The sequence below is a fragment of a genome (genome assembly GCF_019968985.1).
Source record: "MAG: Porospora cf. gigantea B chromosome Unknown PgB_NODE_289_length_23875_cov_120.978, whole genome shotgun sequence".
Taxonomy (NCBI): Eukaryota; Apicomplexa; class Conoidasida; order Eugregarinorida; family Porosporidae; genus Porospora; species Porospora cf. gigantea B.
Window position 1 is genome coordinate 1 of NW_027178888.1, and position 23,875 is coordinate 23,875.

General features: G+C 55.3%; 16 protein-coding genes across 26 annotated transcripts; 8 read left to right on the forward strand and 8 right to left on the reverse strand.

The window, feature by feature from the left end:
- On the forward strand, positions 1-1,014 carry KVP17_005044 (uncharacterized protein; the record flags this gene model as incomplete). Of its 2 annotated transcripts, XM_068514780.1 has the most annotated exons (2): positions 1-242; positions 271-1,014. In XM_068514780.1, coding segments are annotated over 2 exons (986 nt in total), but the record flags the coding sequence as incomplete, so codon positions are not given. The 2 variants fall into 2 exon arrangements, with proteins under 2 accessions (XP_068375867.1, XP_068375866.1); XM_068514779.1 differs by lacking the exon at positions 1-242 and having other exon boundaries at positions 322-1,014.
- Position 1,015: 1 nt separating this feature from the next.
- Positions 1,016-1,444, reverse strand: KVP17_005053 (uncharacterized protein; the record flags this gene model as incomplete). The annotated part of the gene is made up of 1 exon (XM_068514790.1): positions 1,016-1,444. The coding sequence occupies one exon, from the start codon at positions 1,442-1,444 to the stop codon at positions 1,016-1,018; it is 429 nt and encodes a 142-aa protein (XP_068375877.1).
- An 11-nt stretch (positions 1,445-1,455) lies between these two features.
- Positions 1,456-3,424, forward strand: KVP17_005039 (uncharacterized protein; the record flags this gene model as incomplete). 3 transcript variants are annotated; one of them, XM_068514766.1, is made up of 3 exons in its annotated part: positions 1,690-2,889; positions 2,914-3,253; positions 3,282-3,424. In XM_068514766.1, the coding sequence occupies 3 exons, from the start codon at positions 1,690-1,692 to the stop codon at positions 3,422-3,424; spliced, it is 1,683 nt and encodes a 560-aa protein (XP_068375853.1). The 3 variants fall into 3 exon arrangements, with proteins under 3 accessions (XP_068375854.1, XP_068375853.1, XP_068375855.1); XM_068514767.1 differs by lacking the exons at positions 2,914-3,253; positions 3,282-3,424 and having other exon boundaries at positions 1,456-2,901; XM_068514768.1 differs by lacking the exon at positions 1,690-2,889 and having other exon boundaries at positions 2,923-3,390.
- A 1-nt stretch (position 3,425) lies between these two features.
- KVP17_005048 (uncharacterized protein) lies at positions 3,426-5,708 on the reverse strand (the record flags this gene model as incomplete). Its single annotated transcript, XM_068514784.1, has 1 exon — positions 3,426-5,708. The coding sequence occupies one exon, from the start codon at positions 5,706-5,708 to the stop codon at positions 3,426-3,428; it is 2,283 nt and encodes a 760-aa protein (XP_068375871.1).
- Positions 5,709-5,744: 36 nt separating this feature from the next.
- Positions 5,745-7,505, reverse strand: KVP17_005045 (uncharacterized protein; the record flags this gene model as incomplete). Its single annotated transcript, XM_068514781.1, has 1 exon — positions 5,745-7,505. The coding sequence occupies one exon, from the start codon at positions 7,503-7,505 to the stop codon at positions 5,745-5,747; it is 1,761 nt and encodes a 586-aa protein (XP_068375868.1).
- Positions 7,506-7,582: 77 nt separating this feature from the next.
- KVP17_005042 (uncharacterized protein) lies at positions 7,583-7,843 on the forward strand (the record flags this gene model as incomplete). Its single annotated transcript, XM_068514774.1, has 1 exon — positions 7,583-7,843. The coding sequence occupies one exon, from the start codon at positions 7,583-7,585 to the stop codon at positions 7,841-7,843; it is 261 nt and encodes an 86-aa protein (XP_068375861.1).
- Positions 7,844-7,850: 7 nt separating this feature from the next.
- KVP17_005052 (uncharacterized protein) lies at positions 7,851-9,299 on the reverse strand (the record flags this gene model as incomplete). The annotated part of the gene is made up of 1 exon (XM_068514789.1): positions 7,851-9,299. The coding sequence occupies one exon, from the start codon at positions 9,297-9,299 to the stop codon at positions 7,851-7,853; it is 1,449 nt and encodes a 482-aa protein (XP_068375876.1).
- A 94-nt stretch (positions 9,300-9,393) lies between these two features.
- On the reverse strand, positions 9,394-10,080 carry KVP17_005051 (uncharacterized protein; the record flags this gene model as incomplete). Its single annotated transcript, XM_068514788.1, has 1 exon — positions 9,394-10,080. One exon carries the CDS (start codon positions 10,078-10,080, stop codon positions 9,394-9,396), a length of 687 nt encoding a protein of 228 aa, XP_068375875.1.
- A 21-nt stretch (positions 10,081-10,101) lies between these two features.
- Positions 10,102-10,914, reverse strand: KVP17_005046 (uncharacterized protein; the record flags this gene model as incomplete). Its single annotated transcript, XM_068514782.1, has 2 exons — positions 10,102-10,708; positions 10,739-10,914. The coding sequence occupies 2 exons, from the start codon at positions 10,912-10,914 to the stop codon at positions 10,102-10,104; spliced, it is 783 nt and encodes a 260-aa protein (XP_068375869.1).
- Positions 10,915-11,110: 196 nt separating this feature from the next.
- On the forward strand, positions 11,111-11,746 carry KVP17_005050 (uncharacterized protein; the record flags this gene model as incomplete). Its single annotated transcript, XM_068514787.1, has 1 exon — positions 11,111-11,746. The coding sequence occupies one exon, from the start codon at positions 11,111-11,113 to the stop codon at positions 11,744-11,746; it is 636 nt and encodes a 211-aa protein (XP_068375874.1).
- A 163-nt stretch (positions 11,747-11,909) lies between these two features.
- Positions 11,910-12,545, forward strand: KVP17_005038 (uncharacterized protein; the record flags this gene model as incomplete). The annotated part of the gene is made up of 1 exon (XM_068514765.1): positions 11,910-12,545. The coding sequence occupies one exon, from the start codon at positions 11,910-11,912 to the stop codon at positions 12,543-12,545; it is 636 nt and encodes a 211-aa protein (XP_068375852.1).
- A 33-nt stretch (positions 12,546-12,578) lies between these two features.
- Positions 12,579-15,847, reverse strand: KVP17_005043 (uncharacterized protein; the record flags this gene model as incomplete). 4 transcript variants are annotated; one of them, XM_068514777.1, is made up of 6 exons in its annotated part: positions 12,579-13,023; positions 13,050-13,325; positions 13,352-13,643; positions 13,748-14,151; positions 14,180-14,840; positions 14,869-15,847. In XM_068514777.1, 6 exons carry the CDS (start codon positions 15,845-15,847, stop codon positions 12,579-12,581), a joined length of 3,057 nt encoding a protein of 1,018 aa, XP_068375864.1. The 4 variants fall into 4 exon arrangements, with proteins under 4 accessions (XP_068375864.1, XP_068375863.1, XP_068375862.1 ...); XM_068514776.1 differs by lacking the exons at positions 12,579-13,023; positions 13,748-14,151; positions 14,180-14,840; positions 14,869-15,847 and having other exon boundaries at positions 13,046-13,325; positions 13,352-13,638; XM_068514778.1 differs by lacking the exons at positions 12,579-13,023; positions 13,050-13,325; positions 13,352-13,643; positions 13,748-14,151 and having other exon boundaries at positions 14,176-14,840.
- A 31-nt stretch (positions 15,848-15,878) lies between these two features.
- On the reverse strand, positions 15,879-17,570 carry KVP17_005049 (uncharacterized protein; the record flags this gene model as incomplete). Of its 2 annotated transcripts, none has more annotated exons than XM_068514786.1 (1): positions 15,879-17,570. In XM_068514786.1, the coding sequence occupies one exon, from the start codon at positions 17,568-17,570 to the stop codon at positions 15,879-15,881; it is 1,692 nt and encodes a 563-aa protein (XP_068375873.1). The 2 variants fall into 2 exon arrangements, with proteins under 2 accessions (XP_068375873.1, XP_068375872.1); XM_068514785.1 differs by having other exon boundaries at positions 15,879-17,399.
- A 10-nt stretch (positions 17,571-17,580) lies between these two features.
- Positions 17,581-18,420, forward strand: KVP17_005047 (uncharacterized protein; the record flags this gene model as incomplete). Its single annotated transcript, XM_068514783.1, has 1 exon — positions 17,581-18,420. The coding sequence occupies one exon, from the start codon at positions 17,581-17,583 to the stop codon at positions 18,418-18,420; it is 840 nt and encodes a 279-aa protein (XP_068375870.1).
- A 43-nt stretch (positions 18,421-18,463) lies between these two features.
- KVP17_005041 (uncharacterized protein) lies at positions 18,464-21,692 on the forward strand (the record flags this gene model as incomplete). 2 transcript variants are annotated; one of them, XM_068514773.1, is made up of 2 exons in its annotated part: positions 18,464-19,312; positions 19,344-21,692. In XM_068514773.1, the coding sequence occupies 2 exons, from the start codon at positions 18,464-18,466 to the stop codon at positions 21,690-21,692; spliced, it is 3,198 nt and encodes a 1,065-aa protein (XP_068375860.1). The 2 variants fall into 2 exon arrangements, with proteins under 2 accessions (XP_068375860.1, XP_068375859.1); XM_068514772.1 differs by having other exon boundaries at positions 19,374-21,692.
- Positions 21,693-21,732: 40 nt separating this feature from the next.
- KVP17_005040 (uncharacterized protein) lies at positions 21,733-23,761 on the forward strand (the record flags this gene model as incomplete). Of its 3 annotated transcripts, XM_068514770.1 has the most annotated exons (2): positions 21,733-22,424; positions 22,453-23,761. In XM_068514770.1, the coding sequence occupies 2 exons, from the start codon at positions 21,733-21,735 to the stop codon at positions 23,759-23,761; spliced, it is 2,001 nt and encodes a 666-aa protein (XP_068375857.1). The 3 variants fall into 3 exon arrangements, with proteins under 3 accessions (XP_068375857.1, XP_068375856.1, XP_068375858.1); XM_068514769.1 differs by lacking the exon at positions 22,453-23,761 and having other exon boundaries at positions 21,733-22,428; XM_068514771.1 differs by lacking the exon at positions 21,733-22,424 and having other exon boundaries at positions 22,526-23,761.
- Between the last annotated feature and the right edge of the window lie 114 nt (positions 23,762-23,875).

Below are 23,875 nucleotides of genomic sequence, written 5' to 3' on the forward strand. Positions count from 1 at the left end.
TCGTCGTCACGCACGGACTCCTTGATGAGATCCTGGACTTTGGTTACCCCCAAACAACGGACCCCAAGATTTTAAGGGAGTACATTAAGGCAGACAACGGGTTGTTGCCTGCAGTGCTCACCGGTCACAGACAGCCATCGGTGCCTTCAGCGGTGACCGGTGTGGTGTCCTGGAGGTCCGATGGCGTACAGCACAAGAAGAACGAGGTTTTCTTAGACATCGTTGAAAGTGTCAGCGTCATTGTGAGGCGCTGGAGGACGGCACATTCAGATTTCAAAGAACGGAGACATAATGTTTCACGAGGTAAACGGACGCTTGGCCATGAAGAGCTTTCTATCAGGGATGCCGGAGCTCCGTTTGGGTCTCAACGACAAGGGCAGCGAGGAGTCGTCGGGCACCTTGACAATCGGCAAGAGCGTGGACTTGGAAGACGTAAAGTTCCACCAGTGCGTACGGCTGCGTGACTTCTACAACGACGGTGCCATCGTATTTGTGCCGCCTGACGGGGAGTTTGAGCTGATGTCGTACCGAGTTAGGAGCAAGACTACTGAGCAGAAGCCGATGATAATGGTAGAGACTGAGGTGTCGGAGGTATCCTCAACTCGCGTCAACTTTTCGGTGCAAGCGAACAGTTCTTTTGCGTCGCGTTCCGTGGCCAGCAACGTCGAGATTCTAGTTCCTGTACCCCACGACGTTGATAGCCCCAGCTTTCGAGCAGAAGTGGGGTCCGTGAAGTACGCCCCCGACAAGCAACAGATGATCTGGACTATCAAGCGGTTTCAAGGGCAGAAGGAGTACCACCTGTTCGCCACCTTCGGCCTGCCGTCTGTCTCCGACGCCACACGAGACAACTTCTTCAGTCGGTCGGTACGTGTGAACTTCGAGATTCCCTACCTGACTGTAAGTGGCATTCTGGTGAAGTACCTCAAGATCATTGAGAAATCGTGCTACCAGGCCTTGCCTTGGGTTCGCTACATCACCCAGTCCGGAGACTATTCTGTTCGTATGAGATGATTCACACAGAACTCAACAAAATGTAGATGCGTTGGTCGATCGAAATGCCAGCGATGGTTTGCGCGTCTGACTGAATCGACAGCAACAATCCTCCGAAGGATGCGTAAAGCGTTCGACTCATGCCAGACTTGTTCTCGACCCGAAAAACGCGGCCGTGCATGACGTAGTCATACTGTTCCAGAAGGGACGGCAACTTGTGCGTCAGCACGTCTATGCCGGTCTTGTTGGGGATGGCGCAGATTTGATCAGCTATCGCTATTGTGATAACCTGCTTCTCCTGCACCGGGAAGAGGTCAGTGTTGACGTCCAGCGAAACGTCGGCCTCGAACGCAGACGTTTTGCCCTTTATCCGGGCGACCCTCTCGAACTTGGACGTGTCAACCGACTTCACCGCGATCCGGTCTTCGAAGAGCAGCGTCGGCAGATCCATAATTCGCGATTATGCTGTCGGTTGAAGAGGTGGACGAGTACGTTGATCTCGAGCCTACACCTTACACGAGTCTGAACCTCCCCAGGCGGACACAGAACTGGGTCGGGTCTCACACTGTGTTCGATAGGAGCCTCCGGACGCCCGTGAAGGCTCTGGGTCTCCACGCCGATCTAGAGCGAGCAGTTGTCAGCGGATTGGGCATCGAGCAGCTGTTTCCTGTGCAGTCGGCAGCTATTCCCGCAATCATGACTCGAGCAGGACACCGGGACGTTTGTGTGTCAGCGCCGACCGGCCAGGGCAAGACGCTGTGCTACGCCGTGCCAATCTTAAACAGTATCCTGACCTCGTGGCTCGTAGCCTCTCTGAGGGCCGTGGTCGTGGCGCCCACTAGAGAGCTTGCGCAGCAGATTTTCGCCGTGTTCCAGTCATTCAACCTGGACGTCCATTGCAGATGCTATCATGGAGAGGCAACGTGGGCGGGGGAGATAGAAGGTCTGGATGCGAGACCCCTCGACGTGATGGTCGCTACCCCTGGTCGCTTGATCGAGCATTTTTGCCGTAGTGAACGCCAATCGGAGATCTACAATTGGCGAACCGTAGAATTCTTCGTGTTGGATGAGGTGGATGCCCTTTTTGCGGGTGATCACGAATTCACCCGCGTTATTGAGGGCATTCGCGCAATTCAAGTGGCCCCGAATCCCCAACCCCAATCCACCTCCGCTTACTTGCCTTTGCCGAAATTTAGATGCACGCGACCGCGAAGCCCTCTGCGCCTGCTGCTCTTCTCTGCGACGCTATCCCGAGACCCATCGGTCTACAAGCGCGTAGGCCTGGTGAATCCACACTTTGTGTTGGCGGAGGCGAGTGGTTCTTACGCGACTCCCGAGTCCTTGGAGCAGTACTATGTCCTATGCACCTGCCGCACCAAGAACGGAGACGTTGATGAAGAGAAGCTAAAGGTTCTATGGCACATCGTACGCGAGGAGGCCAAGGTGCCCGGCGCGAAGGTCGCTGTGTTCTGCCGGTCTAAGGAGACTGTGGCAGCTGTGGCGCACGCACTCAGCCAGCTGATTAAGAGCAACGGACTGCCTGTGGTGTGTCGGGAGTTCTCCGCAGCCTTTCTGCAGCAGCGTCGAATGGAGATCATCGCTGGATTTCGTGATGGCAAGATCAACGTGCTGGTGGCTTCGGACGTGGCGGCACGCGGGCTTGACGTCGTCGACTTGGGTGTCGTCGTGAACTTCACATTGCCAGCCTCTGCAGAGATGTACATTCATCGCGCTGGTCGAACCGCACGCGCTGGGAAGCCCGGCAAGTCCTACAGTTTATGTTCGGCTGTGGAGCACGAACAACTCCAGCGAATCTTCGACGACAACCCTGACGGCCTTCGCTTCGAGTCCATTCAGGCGCTAGAGTCGGCTTCGTTCGACAACTGTCTTGGAGGTGTGTCGTTGTAGTGTTCGTGACAGAAACCTGTAATGGAGATCGATGATATCATCAGCACGTTCGTGGCCAAGAAGCGCGACGAGCGTCAGAAGCGCACGAATCAGGAGCTGGATGCTGCACGCTCGACCGTAACGCGAGTGATTCAACACAACTTGGCCAAAGATAAGCGAAGTTTGAAGCGGTCTAAGAAAACAGCGGCAGCGAGGACTACCAAAGTCACACAGGCAGAGAGACGAATTCAGCAGCTTCTCAAGACTGCCAAGAACATGATTGTACAGTTGGACCAGACTCAGAAAACAGTGTTGCAACAGGTAAAAGAGAAGGAAAGAGCATTCGGCCGAAAGAAGGAGGCCGCTTTGCGTGGTGAGCACCCTCCAACAGTGTCACTCAGCCCACGAAGTCGAGGTGACTGCTCTGAGGAAGAGACAAGAGCGGCAGCTGGCCGACCTGCAAAAGGAACTCTCAGGGCGGACGGAGACCTTCAAGCGGGATCAGTTTAGTTTTCTGGCTGACTGGGTGCGTAGTGTGATTTGAATCACTCGGAATCCGTTAACTCCTCTTCTGACATTTCTGAGTAGCCGCAGATCTCCTCAGAGGACTCCTCTCCCCAAACTTCCCCTTCGCCAACGGCTTCCTCGTTGTCCTCCGGCTCCTCCTCGTCGGAGAATCCATCCAACATGTTTTCCATATCGTCCATACCCATCTCTTTAGCGAAAAAGTTGTCAAGGAAGTTGTCGATTTGCTCGTCGTCTGGCTCGCTGTCTGAATGAACCTCCGACCTTTCGCCCGCGCGGTGCCGTTTCTCCTTCTCAGACAAAGAAATCTCCAGCAACTCGGTTTTCCCACCGCTGAGAGGCTTCGTCGGATCGATGAGGGATCCACCTGTAGGCCTGGTTGCCAGCAGGGGAACCAGCTCTGCGACGTCGCAGTTGCAATGGCAGCCTAACAGATCTATCTCCCACAAAAGACCGTTCAGCGCTCGAGACGACGATGGAAAACATAGCTCCGGCGCGTACGGCAGATTTTGTTTTTCTTGCCACGACGCCTTTACTTTCCGTTCCTCCCCGTCGATGATCTCGTCTTCATCCTCACTGTCCACAGGCACCGCTTTCTCTGACTTTTTCTTGCCAATGCGCCTTCTTAGGGCGGTGAGTTCGGCGTCCTCGATGTCCCCAAAGGCTTCCTCCTGGTCCTCGTCCTCCAAAAGCTGCTGGGTGAGCTGCTTGTTCTGAATGGTCTTCTTTTGAAGCAGGTTTCTTATAGCTGGGTGCTTGTCTGCTGCCAGGCAAACCAACTCCAGAACTCCCTGCTGAAAGGCGACGTTGGTCACATGAGAACCGAATTGAATCACCCGACGTATCAGAGCGGCTACTTGTATCGGATTCTCGTTGGCTTCAACGATGCGTGCTAGCAATCTTAACACTACATCTCGGTTCGATGCGACGTACGTCTCGTAAAACGACAGCTGCTGATGCAACACCACGTAGTAATTGCGGTCAAGCACCTGGAATTTCGACAGTAACTCGAAAAGGAACACCAGCACCACCAAGCGGACCTTGAATGCTGGTGCATTCTTAACGAGTTTGAAGAGCCCCTCCACGTGTGTGACCAGCCCCAGGCTCTCATACTGCTCTGGCTTCAACAGATGCAGCGTTCGCTTGATGCCAATCAACAGCATACGAACTAACCTTCCGCAGTCTTCGCGCAGCGCCATCCCCTTGATCGAATCCTCCGGGCGGCCCACCTTTTTGTACTTCCGCTTCTGTTGGCGCTTTTGTGCCTTGGTCAGCACCTGCACCTTGCGCTCTGTGCCGTCCAGCAACACGGTGAGGACCTCCAGGTACAGTTTACACACCCGCGCAGCCACCTCCGCGTCCTCCTCGAAGAGCTTCACGCTGGAGACGATGTCGATGGCGTGCATCAGTAGTAGAGGCCTAGAGCTATTCTTCAGTCCCACCTGCGCTACGGCGTCGATTACGTTGCGCTTCATACCCCTGTGCACCCGGCAGACGTCCAGCAGAACGGTCTTCACTGTAGCGAACGCCTTCTTTTCTTTGTCGGCCAGACGTCGAACTATGTTGTCCAGAAGAGTTGCCTCTTGCTCAGGCTTTCTAACGAGCAGGTCGAAAAGAATTTTCAAGGAGGCCGTCTTTATAAGTGAAAGGTTGTTGGTGGTCAGCGCGCTGATGGACTTGACGAATAGGGCATACGTGACTTTCAGGTACTCCTCGTAGTGCATGAGTGCCAGATGCGCCTGTGTCACGCTCACTCGGAACTTCGGTGGGGGTGGCGCTGCTTGCTTCTTCTTGTCCACCTTTCTTTTCTTCTTAGGTCTGGGAATTTCAACCGTTTCCTCCGTCAATGCTTCCCACTTCTCCAATTGCTCTCGAAACTGGTTCAAAAACCTCAGCGGTCTGTCGGGGAGGATGCAAGACACCATGACGTCCTTCACCTTCTGGCAGGCCTCCAGGCTCTTGCGCCTGTCTTGCTGGTCGCACAGCTGCAGCATCCTTGAGAAGGTGTGCGAGTTGGACACCGGACCCTCCTCTAGAAGCACCTGCAGCGCTCCCACGCGATCCTTCTTGGTGCCCGCTGTTAGAGTGGTCATCAACCATTCCGTGTGTCGGTCCGCCTTCGCCCGTACCAAAGCTTCTGTGTTGAACGTAGAGCCGTATTGTCGCGCAGCGACCTCGATTGCTTTGACAGCGCTTTCCCTGTCGTCGAATACGCTCTCTAAGACGGGAGCCCCTTTGAACGTGCTGGGGTCGACATCGTACCAAAGCCCCCCAATCGACACTAACCATTCCAATGCTGACATCTACGAAGGAATTCGCTATTTGAAGCTAGAAATTCGCTACAGCAAAACTAGCTGTAGTAGCGTCAGCACCGCGACTACAAGCCGAACGCTACCGTTTCCGCTTCCGGCCACCTGCTGCCGTGATACAACAGGCTGCTCAACCATCTCTTGCAACAGTTCGTACGCGTTCAGCAAATGGATCTTGCTCCCGTCTGCTAACTTCACTGGAGTCGCTGATGTCTTCACCGCTTTGACTGCGTCGTCCAAACCCGCTTCCGGCATTAGTGCAAGACCGTTCGCCAAGGCCGCGGTTACGAAGGCAGCGCTGAAGGAACTTCCGTTCTGAAGGCCGATTTTGTTCGGGTTATGGCTGGTGAGCACGAGGTTGTCGGTTCCCGGTGCGAACACATCGACAGAGTCACCATAGTTAGTGAAAAACGCTCGCTGGCCGAAAATATCCGAAGCCCCCACAGAAAGTAGTCTGGGAAGCTTGTACGAAGCGGGATAGTTCTTTTCGCAGGCGGGGTTGCTATTTGAACATCCAGCATTCCCCGCAGCTGTTACGACGATGTGGCCTGCCTCCGTGAGTCTTTTCAGCGCCAGATACTCTGCTGCTACGAATCTGTAGCCGCCGTAGCTGTGATTGCTGATTGGCAGCTCGTCGACGTGCGAGAGGATGTGCTCATAGGCACTCAGCAACCCACTGCTAGTGAAAATCCCGCTGTCGTCCGCGGCGCGAACGCAGTGGATTTTGCAGGTTGGACAGCCGCCAATCAGACCGAGGGCATTATTTCCGATGGACGCTATGATGCCGCTCACTGGAGTGCCATGCAGCTTCACGTCACCGTAATACGAGAACTCGAACGTTCGGTCAATGGCGTAGTACCCCTCACACGGCATCTGCACCCCAAAGGCGGTGCCGCAATTTTTGATGACGTAGAACTCGTAGTCAGGGTTCCTAGCGCACTCGGTGTCCACAACCGCCACAGGTTGCACGTCGCGAGAAGCCGGAGTCCTGTGGTCCAGGGCGTACTTCCAGGCGTGCATAAAGTGGGCTCCGAAGCCACCAGCATTGGCCCACTCATAGAACGCAACCGGATCGTTGTAAGACTTGGATGCCTCTCTCCAATCGTTCGCCATCTCATTCTCGATGTTCTGCATCGGATACGGTTCCCGAATCGCAGCCTCCTCCGCTGAGAGCACACAGGGAAGGACCCCGAACGTCCTGATGATCAACCCGTTGAGGGGAGATGTCGGTACTATATCCACCACCAGCAATGGCAGGAGGCTGGGGATCACGTCAAACACTGAGGGGTAAGTTCCACCGTTATCGGTGAAAGCGATGATAACGGCTGTGAGTACTAATGCAAAGGCCACGCCTCGCCTTCGGAATTCGGGACCTCCACGGACATGAACCAACATCTGGCTGGCTACGGATGTGAAGGCTGCCGCCGCAGCAGTTTCATCCAAAAGGCCTTCATGCAACTCGGATACTAACAGGCCCAAGGCCTCCGTGTGGGCCAACTCAGGCGGTATTTTTGCAGAAGCCGCACGCCCCATGTTGTGCACCCGACAGAATTCCAGAAGGACCAGATCCCCGTCCGCGAGGTTGTGGTGGGTGTGTTGGTTGACAATGCAGTCAAGGAGGTGCACCAGGTGCCCTGCGTCATCCTCCTGCGTAGCAGCACACTCGTCCCAATCGACTATGACATCCATTCCTTTCCCATACAGTTCCTCGCTGAATGGTATCCGTTGTTCTGATTCTGGCGTCTCCTCAGCCCACACCGACAGCAGCGAACTGAGCCACAAGGATCGCATTTGAGTGTGCACACAGAATGACAGCGAGTGCGTCAGAGCGCCGGTGTAACAAATGCCACCGCATTCTCCCGCTATCCATGTACCGAGCTCCGAACGGCTCTGTGCGCAAGTGCTGCTCTCAGTGTATCGCCAGAGCGCTGGTAGTCCGACGTGCCAAGATGGGACGTGAAAAGGACGACAAAGTACCATACCGCGCCCCTGATACTTCAATTTTGGAGGTGTTCGACCACTTGCCTGTCGAGACCATTCAAGAGGCTGTTAGAAAGACAGAGGCATACTTAAGACGGCGACTGTACAGCGAGAAGAAAATCGAGGATGATGGTGTGTTAGAATTCTAACTCACAGTTAGCAACACGAGGGCTCTACTCTGTATGGTGGAAGGACGTGACCTAGCATGGGCTTCTCTTGGTACGGGTTCTCGATGAGCACGTACTCGTCGACATGGCGGGGAGGGACCAGTTGAACAATTCCCGGACAGCACGCGTCTCTCCAGAATACTGTCCACTTGGACACGGGCCGAGGGCTATGAGTCCCGGTGCTCCCTGTGATGTACAGCGGTTGTATGGACTCCACGCCATCAATGGGCACACGCAGCAGCAGCGACATCTCCGGGGAATCCGTGCACAAGAACAGGCACAGGAGCACAATCAGACTCCACCACGCCAAGTCCAATATTTGTCTAGTGCCGCTCAACAACAGCGGCCGGTCTGTGAGAAACGCTGCCGACTGTGCGCACATGTCTAGAGCGAAATCCGCCACTGTGGACCACGCCACTAAGCGGTAGAACAGAGAGTACCGCCCAACGACTTGCTGGAGCGTTTCGTTGCGGGCGGAGCTCACGGCGTGGAGTCGAAAACGCTGTCCAAGGCTTCTCATGACCTGTCGGCTGCATTTCATGATCTCTAGCGAGACGAGTGCGTAGGCAACCACCAACGTGGGAATGCCCACTCGAGCGTCGACCTCACGGAAGGTAACAATCACATACACGAAGCAACCAGTAAGAGTCGCGTTCAGCAGGTCTAGCTCGTGAAACGTGCGGTCGAGAACGATTCTGCCGCGTGCCAGACTAACGACAAGGGATATCGCTGCAATGACGAACAAATTCGCCGCGACTGTCTGCACGAGAAGGAGAAGAGGCACGAGACCATTCCACTGAGGGCAGCACGCGCCAAGACAGCCGGCGAATACTACCTCTGTCAGCTTGGACACCGTAGTGGCTATGAAGGAGAGCGACGCTAGGGGAGGGAGCCGCCTGAAGTACACCACTTGCACGGCTAGAAGACATGTCCACAACGGCACCAGCGCGAAGCCCAAACGTTGCAGCCCTGCGAGCTGGTCACAGTTCAACACGCGGTCTTCATCCAGCGCGGCCTCGACGGTAACCCTTGGGTCTCGCAAGGCGTCGATAGCGCCGTATAGCGCCGTGCACGACGCGCTATGGACCACGACGTCGTAGTGGAATGCCAAAAATGCGGCGTCCTCCCAAGCGCCGAGCAGGACCACTGCCGTGGTGTCGGGGTGGCCTCGGACGATTCGGTTCACACTGCGGATGTCGGCCGCGGCAGATCCACAGGAGGCCACCAGCGCTATGGAACTCCCGTGACTCCTGGGCTCAGTCCAAGCTTGTTCCTCGCACGACGACCGTCGAGGCACCAATCGTCCTCGCACCTCCGTGCTCAGAATTGGAAGGCTCCCTTGCACTGGATAGCTTTCACAAGTAGAAGCCCAAAAAGAGTCGGGAGCACGAAAAGTTACACGAGCGGACGCAACCGCTGCTAGAAACCGCACACGCATGTGTGCTCTTAAAAACCGGCGTGAAGCCACAATATCTGAACTCACGGCACAGTGTTTCAATACTCGCGATGTGTCATGTGCGTGAAGGATACACCTAATGGTTGTGGGTCTCGTGCGCGGCAAGAGAGAGCATGACGACAAGCCCAGCAATGAGGTATGGAGTCTTGCAGTTCTTGGACTCGGCTGGGAGCATTTCAGTTAGGGCCATGTGAAGGAAGTTGCCAGCGGCGACTGCTAGCAGGCCGCTGCATCCCTCCTGGTCCAAGCCGGAACGAGACCCCATAACCACACCAAGAGGGCACGAGAGGGAGACGAGTATGTTGTAGGCAACGACTTTCCTATTCGAAAGCCCAGCAGACGTCAGAAGGACAAAGTCACCGATCTCTTGGGCCAACTCATGCACCAGAACCGCGACGGCGGTTGCCGGACCCACTCCCTGCTTCCAGGCAGCAGCCAGCACCAAGCCGTCGTATCCGTTGTGAATGAAGTCAGAGACCAGGTTGTTTAAAGCCACTGGCTTGACCGACCAACGAGGCATCCAACGGGCAGCGTCTTCCAGTAACTGGGACAGCACGATGCCCAGCACGACCAGGTGGAACGCGTAGCCGTTATCGTGTTGGTGCGGTAAGATATGGAGCAAGGCATCACCCAGCAGCGTGCCCGCCCCCAAGGACAACAGCTCTGGCTGCCACTTCAGTACAGCACTGCGGTGTTTGGACAACAACACGGAGACCGTTGCAGTGACAGCCACAGCTCCAACAGAGCACGTCAAAGGACCCATATGGAAAAAACAAGACTTAAGTTAGGAGTCATCGGTTCTCTTTTTCTTCTTTACAGTCAGCTCTGTCACTGGTCCCTGAGGGCGCTTGAGCGGTGGTGACGGTTCTACCGCTTCACTTGCCTTCTCATCCTTCCAGGAGTCGATCTCCAGGTTGATATCCTCCACCATAGCGGACAGGTCAGCCTTCAGGTCTTCAGATGAGCTCTTCATGGTCTCCTCAATCACAGAGCAGGCTCTCTCGAAATCGGCTACAGCTCCAGCAGTATCACCGTTCATCTTACGGGTCTGCCCGCGAGACACCAAAGCGCTGCGAATGCCAACGGTGTCATTCAGCCTCTCGCTCATTTGTAGCGAGAGAGAGTAGTCCTCGTCAGCTTCAGCCAACCGCCCCTGAAGGACGAGGAGGTCTGCCAGCCTTAGTAGGCAGAGAGTCTTGTCCTCCGAATCACCCTCCAAACATTTGGAGGCACACTCGAGCACGTCCCAGGCGACCCGTTCATCTGTGTTCTCGCCGGCACCTGCCTCCAGGACTGCCGATGAGTTCTCAGCGACGTTTAAAAGTCCGTGGCCATAGTACAAGTAAAATCGTCCAAGAGCCGGGTCCATTTCCATTCCTGTCTCCTCAATTCTGCGTCAAAGAAACCCCCCTGCGGCTTACTTCGCTTCCAGGGCCCGAGAGAAGGCGTCGCAGGCCTCCTCTGTTTTTTTAGCTTTGCGCAGACTCATAGCCTCCTGGAACGCCTCGTCGGCTGTCATGTTAGTCTGACCTTCTGTCATGTCAGTCTGACCTTCTGATGGCGGTTCCTCAGATGGAGGGACGGAGTCGGTGGACATTCGAAATGTTTTTTTAATATTTGGCGGATACGACGTCTAGGAGGTGGATCAGACATTGGCCTGTCTGTGGTTGTCTGTGGCACCCGTAGACACCAGTATTGGTGTCGTGGAGTGCCCAATGGCACTGCACGACACCTGCTTTTGGCGATTGTGCCCCACTGCAATGCTATACAGTAAACAAGATAATTCTGACACTATGTCGATCACCATTGCTTACTGGAACGTCCGAGGCAAGTGCTTCGTTCCTAGGTGCCTGCTGCACATGACCGGCAGGACAATCGACTACAAGAACTACCAGTCCCCCGAGCAGTGGGCTGCTGATAAGTTCGCCCTTGGCCTGGATGCTCCCAACCTCCCTTATCTCATCAACAAGGACGTTAAACTGACTCAGACTGCAGCAATCTGCAACTACATATGCCACAAGTACCTTCCCCACCTGCTTCCGCAGGACATCGCGACCAGCACTCAAAGTGAGATGTGGCAGGGAGTGGCTGAGGATGTCTCGATGCGAGTAGCCATGGCTGTGATGTCAACTATCAACGACGATGAGTCCTATGCAAAAAAGTCGGAGGAGGTTCGAGACTGGTTTCAGAAGCTGACACCCAGCATAGATACTCAACTGTCGAAGCGAGAGTACCTCGTCAGCGATGAGTTCTTGCTGTGTGATGCGCACTTTTTCAACGCCATGGAATTCGTTCAGGCCTTCGACGAAAAGCTTGTTACACCCAACATGAAGGCCTACATGAAACATGTCTCGGAGTATCCTGAAGTCAAGGCGTTCCTCGAGTCTCCGCACTGCATACGTTCGCCATTCTTGCCTTTTAGGCTTTAAATTCTATTTGCTGCCGGATGCGAGGTAATCGCTCCCAAATTGTGAACATATCCACGTCCCATCAAACCCATCAATGGGTTGTCTGCGCGACCAACTGATGCATTTTTTGATTGAAAGCCCCACACCTTGTTATGGATTGGACCAAAAAGGTAATTCTGACACCATGCCGATCACCATTGCTTACTGGAACGTCCGAGGCAAGTGCTTCGTTCCTAGGTGTCTGCTGCACATGACCGGCAGGACAATCGACTACAAGAACTACCAGTCCCCCGAGCAGTGGGCTGCTGATAAGTTTTCCCTTGGCCTGGATGCTCCCAACCTCCCTTATCTCATCAACAAGGACGTTAAACTGACTCAGACTGCAGCAATCTGCAACTACATATGCCACAAGTACCTTCCCCACCTGCTTCCGCAGGACATCGCGACGCGGGCCAATGGCGAGATGTGGCAGGGAGTGGCTGAGGATATCGGCCTACGCCTGGCTATGACGGTGTACCCCACGTTGGGTGACGATGAGGCCTATGCGAAGAAGTCGGAAGAAGTCCGTGAGTGGCTGGAGAAGTTGCTTCCCAGCATTGACACTCAGCTGTCGCAGCACAAGTACCTTCTTGGTGACGAACTTCTTCGATACGACGTCGATTTCTTTAACTCAATGGAGCTTATCCAAGCCTTCGACAAGAAGCTGATCACCCGCAAAATGAAATCCTACATGCGACAGGTCGCCAAGCACCCGAACATGAAGGCTTTCTTGGAGTCTGAGCACTGCATTCGTGCGCCCTTCTTTGTCGGCAGGTTTTAGTTTTTGGTTATAATTCATTGGTCAATAGTGATTCTACCGCAGATGAGAGGGTAGTTGACCCAGATTCTTTCTAAACGGCTTTCGGCGAAGTGGTTTCTGCGGAGCGAGATCAGGCCCAGTCTCTCTGACAGTCTCTCTGACAGGCTCTCTGACAGGCATCCGTGGCTTCTTGTGGACGGGATATGGGATATCAGGGGGTGCTCGGCGAGACCTTAGAGGGGCAGGGAACTCCAGGCGAGTGATCGCAGCCAATACGGCGTCTTCGCAGCGTAGGAGGTACCAAGTAGATTCGGTGCCACGCGTTTTAGAGAATTGGTCTCGACACTCTTCCTCCGACCCGAACCACAAGACCAAATCATCGGACGCGCGGGGAAATCCAGCCCGCCAGCCCAGCTTTGAGGCCACCTCGGACCACGGAGACTGCAGACATGCAATGCTGTTGGGCGGGGCGGGAGGCACACAGGGATCACGGAAGGATCTGTATCTCCACGTGTAGGCTCTCACACGTCTGTAACTGGGGCAGCTGGTTGGAGAGACTCCACAAAAGACTCCGCCACCACCCGCTCACCCGCCGCGAAAGCGCGAAGTGCCGCTACGGAGAGTAATCCGGGTAGCTGTCCTGTCGACTCAGAGTGGCCTGGTGAGACCAACCTCAAGTCCTTTGCTTGACAGTCCGCCAGCAAAGTCTCGTCTGGAGAGAAGTGGCACGTCAGCGCGAGCGGTCGGTAACGCACCGTAAACCGTTGAGGAAAGTCCACGAAATCGAGGACATCGCCGTCGCTGTGGTGAACAGTACAGTCTCTCACCTCAAAGGAACCGTCGACCTCGAATGGCGAGTCCCATTTACCCTAGTTCCGTAAGACGACACGTCTTGGAGCACGATACCAGGGGGCCGCACATCAGTCGATGCCCAGGGCTCGGCAGGAAGGTCGCACAAAATCTTGGCGTGCAGACGACTCACCGAGGCCTTGTCGAGCCGTATTGTGCACTCGCCCCGGCCCACGGTGTAGGTGCCTGGCACCAGCCACAGAGGCCCTAGCAACGGAGCCTGTGTCGCGGCAAGTGCTGCGCTTGGCAGCAGCGTCCACGGCATTAAGACTGTTTTTAACACTAATCAGGTGCTGGAGGTGGCGGTCGATCGGGCAACGGAGGGAGGTCTGAAGGGCGCCGAGACACGGTCCGCCGTGGAGACCGATCTGGACGTCGCGGTGAGTACCGCCGCTCATCTCGGCGTGGGCTGCGCCGCCGTCGATCTTCTCTTCGCCGGTCGTCCCACCGGCGCTCGTCGGGCATCACGTGACTGCGTTTGCGGGGGTCGCCCTGGTCGAATCGATTCGTGCGTACAGGGCTCTGTTCCCTCCTGCGTGGCGGGGAGCGCTCTCGCCGCTTCCTCTGCGCATTGGTCTCGCGCTCGGCCTCCTGCTTCGCCTTCGAAGCCTTCTGTCTGTCGATTTCCAAATTGAGATCCTTCCGTTGCCGGTCGATTTCTTCAATGCGCTCCAGCAGAGCCTGCTTGTTTTGTTCGGATGCCTGAATGGCCGCTCTGAGTCTCTTGAGGTACCTGGTCGTGAAGAGCTGCCTCTGAGCTCGGACGCTCATAATGCGACTGTGTGGCATTCCGATACGCGGCTCACCTCTCTTTTATGCGGTTGTGGTGTGCTGTCGGCACTGAACTGCGATCCTTGGACTGGCCCGCGTTCTTCTTCTTCATGGAGATAGAGTGCGTGTGGGCTTTAAAACTGGTCATGTCCAGCCGGTCCACTAGCTTCTCCCCGAATGCTTGCATCCGCATCCAAGGGTGCTCGAGAGCTTCCGCTGCGGATATACGCTTGTGCGGACACCACTGCAACAAGCTGAGCAACAGGTCTAATCCGGAGGCATCACCTGCCCGCTCAACGACTTTCTTCTTGAATACCTCGAGGCGCTCTACGGGTGGACTGCTCGTCTCAAGCAGACCTCCCATGGCGGGCACTCCGAAAAGCGGTAGTGTTCTCGCTTCTGGCCAGTTGTCCAGGTTAGGTGCTCCTAGGGTTTCCACCAACGCCTGGAGCACCTGAGGCTCCTTCTCAGCCATGAAGAGAGGCCGGTTTAACAGCAGCTCCGCGAAGATGCACCCAGCGCTCCAGACGTCAATTTTCTCGTCATAGCTTTCCGATCCCAGTAGCAATTCAGGGCACCGGTACCACAGAGTGACGACCCGATTTGTCAAGTTGCCACGGTTGGGCTCGGCGAATCTGGCAAGTCCGAAGTCAGCAAGCTTGATTCTCCCCTGCTCGTCGATCAAGAGGTTCGCAGCTGCGTGTATCCTAAGAGCGACGCTCACTTTTCAGGTCTCTATGTATGATACTCCTCTGGTGGATGTAGTCGAGTGAGCTCAACAGTCCACGCATCAAACACCGCACCTCTTGCGGCGAAAAGAACTCACTTATCTTAGAGGCCCCTCTTGATTGCCGTTTCATTTCGATGAGCCCAGACAGATCATGGGGACAGTACTCCATCACCATCCATACCGAGGCTACGTGCAGAGGGGGGAATCGCAGAGGCCCGCTGGCGTGGGGGACAGCGGCCTCCTGGGGAGGCGTCTGGCGGTCATAGTTGACCTCCGTGATGGGTGGACGAGAGGCGTGCACCGCCAAGAGCTCCACAATATGAGGGTGCTTCAGCCGTCTCAACAGCGAAATCTCCCTGAGAGCGAGCTTTGGGAACCCCTCGCGATCATCGCTGATGCGAATTTTCTTCATGGCAACAAAGCAGGCTTCGAGCGGAGTGCACTCGGCACGCCTCTTACGGTACAGATCCTCGGCTAGCCACACCTCTCCGTACGCGCCGACTCCTATCTTCATGACCTTCAAGTACTGCTGTAGACCGGAGCTCGACCACGGCCCCTCTGTGGGATGTTGTTTGGGCAGAATGCAAGTTGTGGGAGGGGTGTCCTGGGGACTCTGAGAGGGTGAGTAGTCCGGCACCAAATTTTCGTGCTTGGACTTCTTCGTTACAGGCACGAGCGAGCCTATGTGAGCCTCTGTAAATCCACAGGGCGACGGGGGCCTTTTTCGAGTCACAACCGGCGCGGTGCCTAGCCAACGGGCACTGGTGGCGGGGTCACTCTGCAGTTCGACTATCGTGCGCCTCTGATCCTCAGCGGAGAGGAACATAGAGCTGAGAGAGGTTTTGGGTAGTAAGGGTTCCTCTCGGATGGGGTAGTGCCCATCCATGACTAGCTCCGCTGCGCGTCTGCTGAGGATCGCGTTCCGGGTCCGCTTCCGATTGAGATACTCCTGCACGCCCAAACAGCAAGACATGCACTCTATTCCTATTTTACGAAAAGCGTTTTTAGTGCTCCACTTCAGGTTCAATCTGCCTTATCGTCAGACTGGATGGCCGCCACTGCTGGTCCGACCACTCAAACCAGCCTCGAACTGTCCGAAAGACTGAGTGCTTTGCGCCCGTCACAAATGCTTTCAGCCCGTCGCTGCTGAATGCCTTCCCTGCTATTATCCAAGCTGGTTGGTTGGATGTCGCTTGCATGCCTTTGAACAGCGCAAACCCAGGAGTCCCGTCTTGCTGTAATTGTCGGTAGAAGGCTGAACCGTTTTCTCCCGTCGCCACTCTGAAGTACATTCCATTTAGTTCCTTTTCAGTCGCGCCTGAGACTTGCACTGGATGCGCAGATGGTGTAATGCTCTCCACCTTGAAAGGGTGCCGTACCAACTCGAAGGGCTCCACGTACCTGTCACCCGTGAGCACGTCCTTACGCACCTTCCAGAAGCGAGCCTCGAGTTCACTGGTTTTTTGTCCCGGCCATGGTATGGCATGTGTGCCGTTCCAGCGGCCAAGCGTCTGCCCCAACCCCTCCTCGCCCACTTGTCGCGTCAGCAGCCAGGTCGTTCCGGCGTCTGGAGTCCAGAGGAACCTGGCGTCCCAAAGTAGTCGAGTCTGTTGCTTTGTCCGACGTCCGGCCGATACCAACTGGAACACGGGGGCTCGATTGTGAATGCCTGCCCAGCTGTAGATGGCCTTATCCAGGACCCCCTCTAGCCCGGTGATCTGAATGTCCAGCTGTCCTGGCTTGTCACCGGTCCATGGGAGGCAGTCAGGCATACTACGAGACCCGTTCAGACCAGACATTGTGGCGGCCTCCGACTTTTCTGACGGGCAGCCTCTAGTCTCCACAAAAGGAGCTGATTGGTGGACACCCAGCTCCTTAACGATCGCCAGGCCGTCGAATTTGAGGACCTTCTTTCCACCAATCCAGGACTGACTGACTGCGCTCTTGAAGGATGTGTCCTTTGGAGACTGTAAGCTCGCGACCAGCGACTTGAATGAGCCGGATTTCGGCATCTGCAGCAAAGATACCGATCGGGGTTTATGCGACTTCGCGTTCGACTTGCTGGATCTGGCACTGGATCTGGCACTGGATCTGGCACTGGATCTGGCACTGGACCTGGCACTGGACCTCGCACTGGATTTGGCGCTCGACTTCGAACTCGTGTTCGACTCGGGGCGGCTGCTTCCAAGAACAGAGTTGGAGCTGACGGAATTGGCCGCCAAAGCGCTCAAGTCTGCAGATGCAGGCGGTTGGGAGTCCAATATAGTGGGTTGTGCTTCCGGAATAGCTCCAGTCTGCACGAACAGACCTTTCAAATAAGATGGACTCACGCTTCCATTTGATGGGGTAAAAGCTGCCACGTACTCAGGTCCGTCTGAACACTCGTTGGAGATAACCCATCCATACTCCGACTTATCGAACGCGCCGGTCGTGTAGTAGAGGTAGAGTGCAGGCCGCGCCGGCGTAATGCGCCGGTAAGTCGCTGATGCAGGGTAGGCCGTGATAGTGTCGGCTAACCCCGCCATAACGTAGATGCCGTTGATCAGAGGCTGAACGACACTTTCGACGCTCACGTGTCGTGGAATGTAGACTCCACTTCCCTGGGCGTCGGGGATGGTGGTGGCACAAAGTTCGCTGAGATCCGAGGCCCATCCCCCATAGAGAAGCAAGGTCAGGCACAGGGTGCGTGTGCACATAAAAAATTCAATGTGGTACACGACTCGTCATGAAGGTTTTGACGGCGCTGTTGCCTCGCGGAAAAGTAAAGGACTGAACGCGGTAATTCCTTACGAGTCGCTGCTGCAGTACACTCTCCGAGTTGCAGTACCGTTCTTGGCTGCAGGCAGCTTCGGGTTGCTCCTGGTACACGCAGTGGAATCTGGTGGCGTGTTTTCCCCAATCCTGCAAGGGGCAAAGACTTCCGTGCTCGAATCGTCATGCTATCTGCCTTTGGTGGCGGCGTGCATTGGTTTGCGTGTGATTGGGTCCCTGTGGCTGGCCACCTTCCAGGCGCTGCTGGCTGACGACGCGTCGATGCCTCGTGGCTTCGCTGCAGGGTCGAAGATGCTGGCCGTGGCAGCAGCTTTCCTCAATATCGGATCTGTCTGTCAGCTGGTGGCCTACATCTGGCTCGACAAGAACTACAGCGAGTTGTGGTTGGAAACATACCGAGCTGGTGGGTCGGATTGGCTCTTCTTCGCGGCCGCCAATGTCCTATTCGACATCGGTGTTATCATTCTGGGCCCCTCGCTTGCTCTTCTAGAGCGTTACCTGTGCAACGACGAGGAACACAGTTCTTTCCTTTCAAATCTGTCGTCATTGTTGCTCGTTGCCGCTGGTGCCTTCGAGATCTCTGGGCTCTTCGAGAGCTGCGGAGTAGGCCCCATTCTCATGGCAGTGGCCTTTGCGGTTGCTGTGCTGCGAGGTTGCGCATTCGAGAAGGCCCTCGAGAAGAACCAAGTCATGTTGCAAGAGACCGAATTGGAAGCCGAAGTGGAACAAGGGGTGGAAAAGTATGCGGGACTGTCACCGTATAACCTCCACTAGTTTTTGTTTGGAACCCCACTAAAAACTCGAATATTCAAACGGTATGGAGAACCTCCCAGAGTCTGCTGTACGGGTGTGCAATGCCTTCCAAGCAACGTATAGTGGCGATAGTGAAAGCATGAAGGGCGCGGAAGAGATGTTGAAAATGCTACACTTGAAGCCGGAAACACCCGCTCTGCTGATGGGAATCGTAGCCAACGAATTCCCCCTTCCCGAGTGCATGAGTGACGCCTCGGAGGGTGGAATTCCGTCCGCGTCGCGTCTAGCGGCGGCAGTTTTCCTTAAAAATGAAATCAGAAAGTACTGGAAGGCCGATGAGGAGTGCGAGCACTACAGTGATGCCGCCAAGGCTCCTTTTTACCAGAATGCTTTCAGACTGTTGACCATGTACCCGTACGAGTCCAGTGTCAAGGAAACCATGCTGGAGAGCTGCCGTCTGGCCGTCATCACGGATTTCCCTGAGACGTGCGGCTCCTTCGCCAATCAAGCGTTCGACGCTATCACTCAGCGAGACGACCTGACAAAGGTCGTCTGCGGCCTCCAGCTGCTTTGCGCTATTCTGTCGAAGTATGAGTACCGCGCCATTCAGGAGACTGATAGAGTGCTCTTGGAGGCTCTCGTTGAGAAATTCTTCCCCGTGATGCTGGAGCTGATTCGCGATGTGCAGGCGTTGCCGGGAGGCATATTTGCATCCGACCAAACCTGTCGCATCGTCCAAATCGCGATGAAGGCGCAATGGTCATGCACTCAGATCGCGCTATCGAGAGGGGACGAGATCATCAGGTCGTTCGATAGCTGGATGGAGGTATTCCACCTCGTCATTCAGACTCCGGTGCCCGTGTCCTACATGCAGGGGATGTCTGATGATCGGCCAACTGTGCTACCCTTGAAGGTAAGTCGCTAACGATTCACTGCCAATTGAGGTTATGCCCCTGCTCTCATCTCTGCTCCAGACGAAGAAATGGGCTTACCAATCGATACATCGAATGTTTAGCCGCTTCGCGTGTCCCGCCAGCTCCAAAGCCGCTGACGACGTTGAACGGAAGATGGGGGAGCAGTTCTTGAAGAAGTGGAGTCTCTCCTCTTTGGAGTTAGTTGTCGGGCAGTTGACTGCGTCCCAGCGAGGCGAGATATTCCTGGGAACGAAATTGGAGAATCTGTGTCTGCAGATCGCCGGGAAGGGTGTCGAGTTGTCGATGCTGTACAAGGCACTCAAAGTTCACGTCCGGCCGTTGCTGTTTGACGTGTGCTTCAAGTTCATGTGTTACCAGAAGTCCGACGTTGAGCTGTGGATTGCGGATCCTTCGGAGTTCATCCGACAGGCCAACGACATCCTCAAGTTCTTACAGTCGCCGAGAGAGGCGGCTCGCGAGTTCTTGCAGCTGATCTGCCGGCTCCGTGGGAAGGACTGGCTTGAGGAGATCTTACAATTCTGCAACACTGTTCTCGCCGAGGCTCGTGCGGGCGAGCCGCTGGTGGCCAACAATCCTCTCTGTCCCCGAGTGGATGGTGCTTTACAGATGGTTGGGTGCATTGCTGACCGGCTCTCCCGCCAGAAACGGAAGTTAGTCATTGAGCCTTTCATCATGAATTACGTCTATCCTCAATTGCAGTCAACAGACCCTCTGCTGCGGTTCCGCGCTCTGCACACCATCGCCAGCTTTACTGAAAACGAGGAGTTGGCACCCTGTCCGATTAACAACCTCGAAAATCTGCGACTGCTGTACAACAGAATATTCGAGTTGTGCGCTGATCAGGAGCTACCAGTGCGCGCTCAGGCGGGGAACTCGTTGTCCTGCTTCTTCCGATTCGAGCAGCTTAAGCCACTGATCACATCACAGCTGCCTCAGCTGATGGAAACAATTTTTTGCCTGCTGTCCGAATTTGATTCGGAAATCATCGTCTCCTCTTTGGACGCCTTGGTTCATCAGTACGAGCAGCACGTACCCGCTTTCGCAGAGCGCCTACTGAGCTGCCTCTCCCAGCACCTCGAACGACTCATTGATGGACAGGCGCTCGACATGGACGACGAGGCATACATCACGGCTATGTCTCTCTCGCAAACGATTCTCACAGTGCTACAGGCCTTGGCCGACTCCGGCCGAAAACAAGAATGGGTGGCTGTGCAAGAGATACTGATGCCTTTGTTGACCAAGATTTTGGTCCCAGAGCAGATCACGTACATCGAAGATGCCATTCAAATGTGCGCCTTCCTGACTTACTACACGCCATCGATCGACGCATCGCAGTGGATTCTTTTTGAGCGCCTGTACTCCTCTCTTTGTGGCGGTTCGTTTCCCCATCTCCAGGCCAACGAGTCGTGGGCCCCGGACTACTTCTTTAAGATGGTGTCGGTTTTCGACAACATGATCTCGCGCGACAAGGAGACTTGGCTCACTGGTCATGCCACTATGCTCGACGGGCAGACAGCTACGTACAGCCAGATGACTGTGAAGATCATCAGTACGATGTTGACGATGGACAACACTTTCGTTAGAGAGGCACACAGGCACGCGATCGAGCTGCTCTCCATCGTGTTCGAAGCTTTCGTCAATGATCGCAGGATCGACTCACTCGTTGAACCGAGCATTTGCTTAGTTTGGGATTATTGTAAGGAGAAGGACTTCAATCTGGGCCCAAAGACACGTAGCATGATATGCCGTTTCTACTGCATGGTCATGTTGTACAGTGGGCAGACAACGTTTGAGGTGCTTCAGACCAAGGGCATCACGGAGCCAGTCATCTCCGTGTTCACGACCGCCGACGTTTGCCACAATCTGGATGCCAAGCGGACGGCGATTCTGGCGATGTGCTTCATCCTACAAAATCTAGAGGAGTCGTACATGCCCTCCAACGTGGTTCAAAGCGCAGGAGTGCTTTGCGAAGGAGTGGCTCGCGTGTTTGAGACGTACATTACGGAAAAAATGAAGCAGGTCGAACACAAGGACGGGGATGACTATGATGAGGATAGCGAGCAGGAGCTGGACGAAGACCAAGATGCGGCGATGAGCGCTCATGAGAATCTGCTCATGCAGCTTCAAGACACTAAAATGGATTGGGACGACGACGACGATGAGGACTTCCCTGAGCATTACGACGGTAGCTTCGAATGTTGCACTGAGTCTTCGCAGAGATTCTCGGCTGTGGTTGGAGTCGATGAGAGCCGCCTGCTCGCCCAATGCGTGGAGCAGAAGCAAGTCCTGTTCCAGACGGTATTGGGGCCGCGCTTGCCAGCACTGCAACAACAACTAATGTTGGCACTTCAGTCGTAAAATTTATGTGTTGCATGTCGAAATTCGAATTCCCAAAAGCATGCCGCCCAAGGAAGCATTGACGCAAGTAAAGAACAGAGACCTCTACGAGCAATTCGAGTTCGACATTGTTGCCGAGCTGGACAAGTACCTCAACACGTTGGAGTCCGACAAGTACGTGGACCAGCTGGAGGAGGGAACACTCAACTTCGCGGAGGCTGCGCTGGTACTCTCTAACACCACTGCCGTCTACGGAAAAAAGGTAGACTACCTGCGTATTCTGGCGATGGAAGCACTGGAAACCGTGACGTCCACCACTGGGCAGGTTCCCACTCGAGGCAGAGCGCGGCACAAGAGAGCGCCGGCGAAAGCGAAGCGGGACGAGGCCCTCGACTTGATTAGAGTCACTTGGGACGCCTTTCGTGACGACGCTACGATTCCGGTTCCCGACAAGTCCTACTGTCAGGACACCGCTGTGAAGGTCGGATTAGAATATTGCTTGCCAAGAGACGAAGCTAGTGCCAAGCAGAACCGGATGACGCTGTGGCATTGCCACGTAGCTTCTGGTATTTTGGTGATGAACGTGGGTGACCTGAGCGGGTGTAGCCTGGACGGCGTGCGACGCGACTCCGCAGATCGACGTCCTGCCATGCCAACGGTGATGGCAACCATGCCCTCGGAACGGCCAGCCCTTAAGGATTCTGTCAGAGGAGACGGCCGGTTTTCGTCTCTGAACACGCCTATGATGCCACAGTGAGTCTGATGGGGCTGGCCGATACAGGCGCGTGTCCGCGTTCCTGGAACCTGACTCTAGACGCACATCGGCAACTGATGTACTCGCAACAACTAATCGCATGATGGTGGCGCCAGAGAAGAGGCGCAACGAACCCATGGCGAAGAAGGCTACCAACCCAGCAGCATTCATGGACCCTCACGAAACAGCAGGGAAAGGCAAAGACCTTAAAACAGCACGTGGTCACAAACCGCTGCCTGCAGAATACTACGTCACCACGCCGCACGCCCAGCTAACAACTACGTTCAACTTCTATGAACTGTGCCGCTCGTTGTGGCGAGAGCCCACGTTTGCAAGTCACACACCGTGCAAAGCGCAGTGCCTTGAACTCTTCTGCGGCATGGAAGGAGAGGAGATCCGGAACTTGGTGGGCGACGAGGACACTCTGAGTGAAGCGGCCAAGCCTCAGCCACCGCATACCAAGGTGCGGACGGTGCCAGGCTGGTCTGACCTCCGACGCCCGGGGATGACGTGTGAGATGAACCATCTCTCTTCAGAGTTTCTGGTTCTGTGTCCCTTTCTGTCCCCCGTCTTGGGAAGAAAGCAGGATGCCGTCGAAAGCTGTGCGCCAGCTAGTGCTGTGCGGGCCAACACGGCCAGGATGTCGGTGTGGGCCGAAGACGACGAAGTGGCACTCAGTATGCGGAGTACCGTGCACCCGGCTACTCCTGAAGAGGGTGATGCAGACCTGCTTCTGGAGGCTGACACTCAGATGACCGACAATTTTGAAGAGCCCGACGTTCAGTTCGACGACGTCCTGTCCCGGCACTTGGAGACCCTGGAAGACAAGCGGGTTTCCGTTACTGGCGTGTCAACGGAAACTGACCTCGAAGCGGAGCAGTTGCGACACTTGCAGGAGCAAATGGTTGTGCGTTTGGGTGAATGGCAGCGACAGGTGGCCGTTTGGGTGGCTGAGGAGGAGGTCGCAGCTCCATTCTCAGTGACTACTTACAAGAAGAAGCTCGCTGGTTTCGAGGGCCAGCAGCGATCCACCTTCCGAAGCATCTCCCTTGGTCAGTCCAGAAAAGAGGTTGCCCGTTTATTCCTGACGACACTGCTGCTCACTACCCACTCGCATGCATCCGTTGCTGACGAAAGCCAAGGGTCACTGCTGAGCGACTTCCAGGTGCATATCCACAGCGGTGACATGGATCTGGAGTTGGATGAGATCCAAAACATTCCCCCCCCTGTGCAGTCGAAACGAACCTCACCTTTCACGTCGGACGACGACACTCCAAAGAAGAGACCCAAGAAAAAAGCCCGAAAGAAAATGGCGGCGATGGAGCCGCACCTTTAACGTGAAAGTACCTTTACTGTCGTAGCAGACATATCGAATAGGGCCGGGCGAATATGGCTAATTTCGGCGACATGTCTACTCACATCACTGAACCTCGTGCCCGCGAGCAACAGA